Source organism: Cavia porcellus, unplaced genomic scaffold (assembly GCF_034190915.1).
Source record: "Cavia porcellus strain 051 isolate PalLab524CR breed Dunkin Hartley unplaced genomic scaffold, mCavPor4.1 scaffold_1, whole genome shotgun sequence".
Taxonomy (NCBI): Eukaryota; Metazoa; Chordata; class Mammalia; order Rodentia; family Caviidae; genus Cavia; species Cavia porcellus.
In genome coordinates, this window is record NW_026947484.1 from 175,965,845 (window position 1) to 175,971,844 (window position 6,000).

Below are 6,000 nucleotides of genomic sequence, written 5' to 3' on the forward strand. Positions count from 1 at the left end.
AGCACAAGTCTACCACCTCGTGTATATACTTCCCTTTTTTTGTAATTCCCTCTCCTCACTGCAAAGGGAAAGCACCTGACCCAAGTCTGCGCTATCAGTCAGCACCTGACCCAATTTAGGCCAACAAGGCACCAGCCTAGAGCTGTCGTCGCTGTAACTATCAGGAAAGTGGCACTCTCTTTCTGCTGGAGATGTGAGGCCGGACACATCCCTTCGCTCACCTAAGACTAAAACCAGCACTGAAGAAAGCAGAGACAAGAGAAGGCAAGTGACACGCGGCTCTGGACTTCAACCTGGCTGCAGCCATCGCTCAGGCCAGAATACCCCAGGGCTTTTCAGTGACTGCACTCAGTACTTTTTTTTTTAACCTAGTTCGCTTTTGGCTATGTCCTTTGAAAAGAATCCTAACTGATTTGATAGTAGTCAAATAAAGGTAATCTCAATTCTTGCAAGCTCCTTTCCAGCAGATAAATCCAACCATGCCTTCCACTTGTTCAAGACCTTGTATGTCCCAACTCCTGTGGCATTCAAAGCAAAGGCTGAAGTCCCCAGGGCCCCCCAGCCCCCACCAACAGACCCCTCGCTTCCCTCAGCTTGCTGCTCTCCATTGCTCAAACTGCCCCAGCCACAGTGCCCTCCTGGCTGCTCCCCACACACGGTACGGGAGACCCGTACCCTCAGGCCTGTGCTTCAGCTCTTCCCCATCATCACAGTCTTCTCCAGTCTAACTCCTTCATTCCTTCAAGTCTGCTCAGCCTGAAGTTTTCACCAAGGCCTGTTTGAATCTCTAGTCTTCTGGCCAATGATCCTGAACCCCTGCCCTGCTCTTCTTTTTCTTCCTTAAACAGCATTTACTGCATAATACAGGATACAATCATTAAAATATACGCCCACAAAGGCAAGGTCTTTGGCTCGTTTATTCATCTCAGGTTCCTCAAGCAGCATCTGGGTCAGAGGAGGCCCAAAATATTTGCTGAGCAAAATAATGACACAAGCTCCAAGGTGCAGAACTTAGTGTATAAAACCAACTGAGAAACTGGGCATGGTGGAACATTCCTGTAATCCAGTATTCTGGGAAGGTGAGGCAGGAGGACCCCAAGTTCAAGCCCTGGCTGGGCAATTTAACGTAGCAAGACTCTCTCAAAAATACAAGATAAAAAAGGCCTGAGGATGTAGCTCAGTGTAAAGATACTAAGTTCAATCCTCTGTACCACAAAAAAAAAAAAAAAAATGGCAACTGAGAATGAAAGGACAAGACTGATTCCTACCTCCTGAGACACTGACACAAACATAGTAGAGGAGAAAAAGACATTCCCATTCCAGACTTCAGGAAAGTTGTGCCCCAAGGGGTAGAAAGTAAGTGGAAGAGTCAGTGAAAAGGTCAGGATGCTGGAAGGGGTGTTAACCACAGACCAGGAGGAGAGAGGCCAGCTATTCAGCTTCAGGAGGCAGAGTGAAGTTGAGACTGAATCGGAGGAGAGACAGCTCAGGGCAACTCGCAGGTACAAATAAAAAAAAGGCAATTAGGTCAAGTGATTTATTTACATTTTAGGTGGAGAGAAAAGATGTAGAGATCTAGGGCCTGGTGGGTTTAGCTGGCAACAGACGAACTGGTCAGGATTCCTCCCATCATACCAGAGTCTGAATGACTTAGAAGCTGATGGGTGAAGAGCTAGCCACATGCAGTCATTCTCTCTTACTCAAGCGCTTGTAGAGGCCAATCAGAAGGGTCAGCCCGAGCAAGACACAAAACCTATATCCTGGCCCACAGCAAGCAAGTCCCCTCTACACAGCAACCCTGCATTAAGGGCAGCCTATCAAATCTTCACTGTTCTTGCCCAGAAACAAATCCTTATCATCCAGGATCATAATCCCAATGTCCAAAAGGGTAAGAAAACTGACTTCTTCTCAAAGACAGACCAAAATACTCAGCTCTCCCTCTTACCATCCAACGACCCCCAAGCTTCCTAAGGCAAGAGAAAGCAGAGCAGAGGGAAGGCTTTTTCCCTCGTTCTGACTCCCCTCTGCTATTTGCCTAGCCTCTCACTATAGAAATTTATAAAAGTACATGTGTACGCCAATCTCAAGGAAAATGTTACTCCAGTCAGAGAAACAAATCACAATGTTTAGCCTCTAAGGAAAAGTGGCTTATTATAAATCAGGCCCTGGAGACTGATGTCATTTAGATGCTCCCCACAGTTGTTAGGAGACTTATTAAATATTCAATAATTAATAATAATGCCTTCAACACTGTCTCTCTCAAGGAACTTAATCCTGTAAAGGAAGCCATCAATAATCAAATTTGGGCCTCACTTTCTGCCAACTAACCAGATCATGGCAGTACTGGTCATTTATTAGTAACAAGGTTTCATTTCTGAGTCAGGAATCATCCAAGAATGGATCACTGGACAATTACCTTAAAATAGCTATTTGATCTAGGTGTGATGGCACACACCTGTAATCCCCAGCACTTTGGAGACTAAGGCAAGAAGACTGCAAGTTTGAGGCCAGCCCAGGCTACAAGTTCAAGACCAGCCTGGACTATATAGCAAGACCCTGTCTCAGAAGAACAAAAAATACAATAAAATTTAAAAACTATCTGTAATAGCCAACCTCCAAGATGACACCAATGTCCTTCACTTCCTGATATGCAAACCCTCTTCCTACATTTATACTAGTATCGATCTGTGTGACCAACAGAACACAGCAGAGGTTTAGCTCATACAAGACTGGCTCATACAAGTCTTTGGGCACTCTTGGATCATCTGCTCCAGAAGAAACCAGCTGTCATATCAGCTGGCTTTTGGACAGTAACTAAGACTGACCAATAGCCACGAGTGGACGTGGAAGACCACCCTCCCCCAATCCAGCCTTCAGAGGACAGCAGCCTCCTCAAAGTCCTAATTCAGAATCACCCAGGTAAACTGCTCCCAAATGCCTGACCAGCAGACACTATTTTCAGGTGCTAAATTTGGAGGTATTTGTTTAACAGCAATAGATAATTCATTAACCTATACGAAACTAAGAAGAAAATCACAAAGTTTAACCCTCAATCCCAACCTACACAAGTTTATTTAAGACTAATTTCTCTGTTCGTAACAAAGCATCAAATTCATCATTTAGTCATCAAGTTAGTTTTTTGAGTGTCAAATCTGGGAAAGATACTTTCAAATTACATGAGCCTTTATAGTCTATAATATTCTATAAAATAAAAAGAAATAACTACAAAGACACATGCACACACATCTCGAGCTGCACAATCCACTGCATTCATTAGCTTAAATTTTCTTCCTAATGTTTTACAAACCTTCTCCAGAAGATATATATCAGCCCCACTCTCCAGCTTTCTTTTTTAATGTTCTGGGCCTTCTGACTGTAAGGTCAGCAAGTTTCATCTTATACTCGTTTTTACTATACCACGTGCCCTCCCATCTAAGCAGAGAAGAAAGTTCTCCTTATTCCACTAATGTTAGGACAGGGTGGAATTCATTTAGTATTTGACTAAAAGGAGGAAATTCTGATAAGTACTGAGAACAATCCAAATGTCTACAATTAATGACTAAGTGGCAACAGAGGCACAGATCACTGCTCAAAATCCTGATCACAGCAGAAATTGTGATGGGGGCAGGGGAGATGGCGCTTCTTCCCCTCTCTGGACTCTTCTGTCTCTCAAAGCAAGAAGGTTGTGTCATTCTAAGAAAATCAGGAGCCTCCCACTGCACAAAGAAGGTCAAAGGGCGAGCCTTCTTTCCATCAGCCACAAAGTCTGCCTCTGCCAAACCTAAACAGTGTGGTAGGCCATCAGAGATGAATGAAGCCCCAGACAGAAAACCACAGTAAGACACTCCTCCTGCCTGGCTGGGGTCTAAGTCAGGTGACTACTTAGGACAAACAGCAAACCTAAACAAAGATCACTCCCCACATGACTGAGAAGACAGCTCTCGCCCGCAAGACGAAGCTGCCCAGTCCTAACCCACAAAGCCATTAACTCTCGCTCGCGTCCGTGCAGTCCCAGGGAACGCCAGGCGCTACAAGTTACTCGATGGCTCTGCCTGCAGGGGTGCACCTACAAAAACCCGGGGCCCCCAGTCTAGGACACACGCACGGGGCGCAGCACGCTCCACTCTGGCCGCAGCCTGCAAACAGGACCCCTCCCCACCAGCTGTCACCCTCGCGCTCGCAACCAGTCACAGCCGGAGACTGCGGTCCCCGGGCCGCTCCCCTGCGCTGCGACCCCGCGGGGGCCACACAGAAGAGATGCTTTCGCCGAGCGCTCCGGGGGCGACGGCGCGTCCGTACCCCGGGAATAGCCGCCAGGGTGGGCGCGGCGCCCGGCCTCGCGCGGCTCTGGATCCAGCACCCTCCCACCTCCGGGCGACAGAAGCCTGCCCGTGCCCAGCCCCGGGCGCCCTACCTTGTCACCGAAGCTGCGGGCCACCAGCAGGTCTGGGCTGGGCGTGCTATCGCCGCCCACGGCCTCCTCGCTGCTGGAGCCAGCGAGCGGGTGCGGCATGTCGCGCAGGGAGTGGGGCCCCGAGGACAGCAGGGCCTTGGGGGGTCCGCCCGCCATGGCGCACGCTGCCGCTTCCTCCCGCTGCCCGCGCCCCGCGCCGAGGCCCCGCACGGCTCGACCCGAGGCCCTGCACTGGCCGGGTGGGAGCCGCCGCTGCCGCCGCCGCCCGCCGGCTCGTCGTCCTGCCCGCTAGGCTGTGCTTTCCCGCGCCGCGCGCCCCGGCTCCGCGCCCGAGCCCGCCTCGGTCCGTCGGCACCCGGGCCGCTGCTCCCCGCCCGCTCCGCCACGCCGCCCACCCCTCGCGGCTCCACCCCCGCGGCACCCTGGCCGCCCGGGAGGGGGAGGGAGAGTGAGGGAGAGTAAGAGGGCGGGAGAGGTGGGAGCAGGACGGGGGCGGGGCTAGTGGCTGAAGCCCCTCCCCCGGCCGCCTCGCGGCAGGAAATGCGCGCCCGGCTCTCTGCCCCGTGCTGCAAGAGTCCGAGCTCGCCTTGGGGAGGCCAGCGCTGGGGGGCGCTGCGCGCAGACCCAGCGGCATAGTTCTTCGGAAATCCGAGGTTGAAGAAGGTTATTAGAGGGTCCTGTGCCTTTCCACCTGCATTACTGATGCTCCCACCCTCAGCTAATATAGGGGCTGGGGCCTTTGGAGACGCGCGCGTTGAGTGAGGGTGTACTGGCCCCTAAGGAACACGCAGAAATAACCTAAAAAAGATGGAATTACCACACAGATCATAAGAGTTATATAAAGGTTTATGAGGCTCAGAAGACCTGGACAATGTCGACTGGGGAACCTGAGGAAATTCAAGAAGGCAGTGTGAGTTTTCTTCAGATGCAAACTGAGATTCCCAAGCTGTCTTGCTTTTGCAGCTAAACTGGGTGTGTGTAAAGTGAAATCTCAGAAGAGCGAGCATCTGCAAATTAGGGGGCAGAGAGTGTGTGCTACAAATGATTCATAGCTCTTAAAGTCACTCTTTGGTCAGCCTTTTGCAAGAACCAGGAGACTCAAATTATTCGTCATTCATTCGTGCTTCTTTCCCAGACCTTTGGCTGAACCAGATTCTTAACTATTGAGACTGCCAGGACAGTAGAGATGGTCAAGGCGTTGCTGCCAACTCTTGAGATGACCTCCTTCTTCCATCTTACCTGGCTCAAGCTTGTTTCTAAGGCCAACTCGTTAGAGTCACATGTCCCTCAAAGAAAGGGTAGGATGGCTCAGTACGAGGGAACATATTTTTCTCTACCCATCTCCAAATTCCTTAGGTTTGCCCAGTTTTACCTGCTAGGAAGTGGTGACAGATCTTGAAATTGGAATTGGTGGAAGTCCTACCAAACTATGTTTCTACAAACAAGTAGAGGAGAATGCAGAATTGAAACAGGCCCAGAATATGTTAGACTCGCTGAGCTGCTAAAATGATCTCTAATTTTCCCTGGTGTAATTTGTAGGGTGGACCTTTAGTACTCTAGCTCTTCTTTTATCTTCCCCACAGCAG

General features: G+C 50.0%; 1 protein-coding gene across 1 annotated transcript in view; it reads right to left on the reverse strand.

Moving 5' to 3' along the window:
• Positions 1-4,794, reverse strand: part of Snx30 (sorting nexin family member 30) — a 117,642-nt gene extending 112,848 nt beyond the window's left edge. Inside the window, exon 1 of the mRNA XM_063260716.1 lies at positions 4,415-4,794. Within this exon, the coding sequence (XP_063116786.1) occupies positions 4,415-4,570 (156 nt within the window). The 5' untranslated portion in view covers positions 4,571-4,794. The remainder of the gene's footprint in view (positions 1-4,414) is intronic.
• Positions 4,795-6,000: the final 1,206 nt, after the last annotated feature.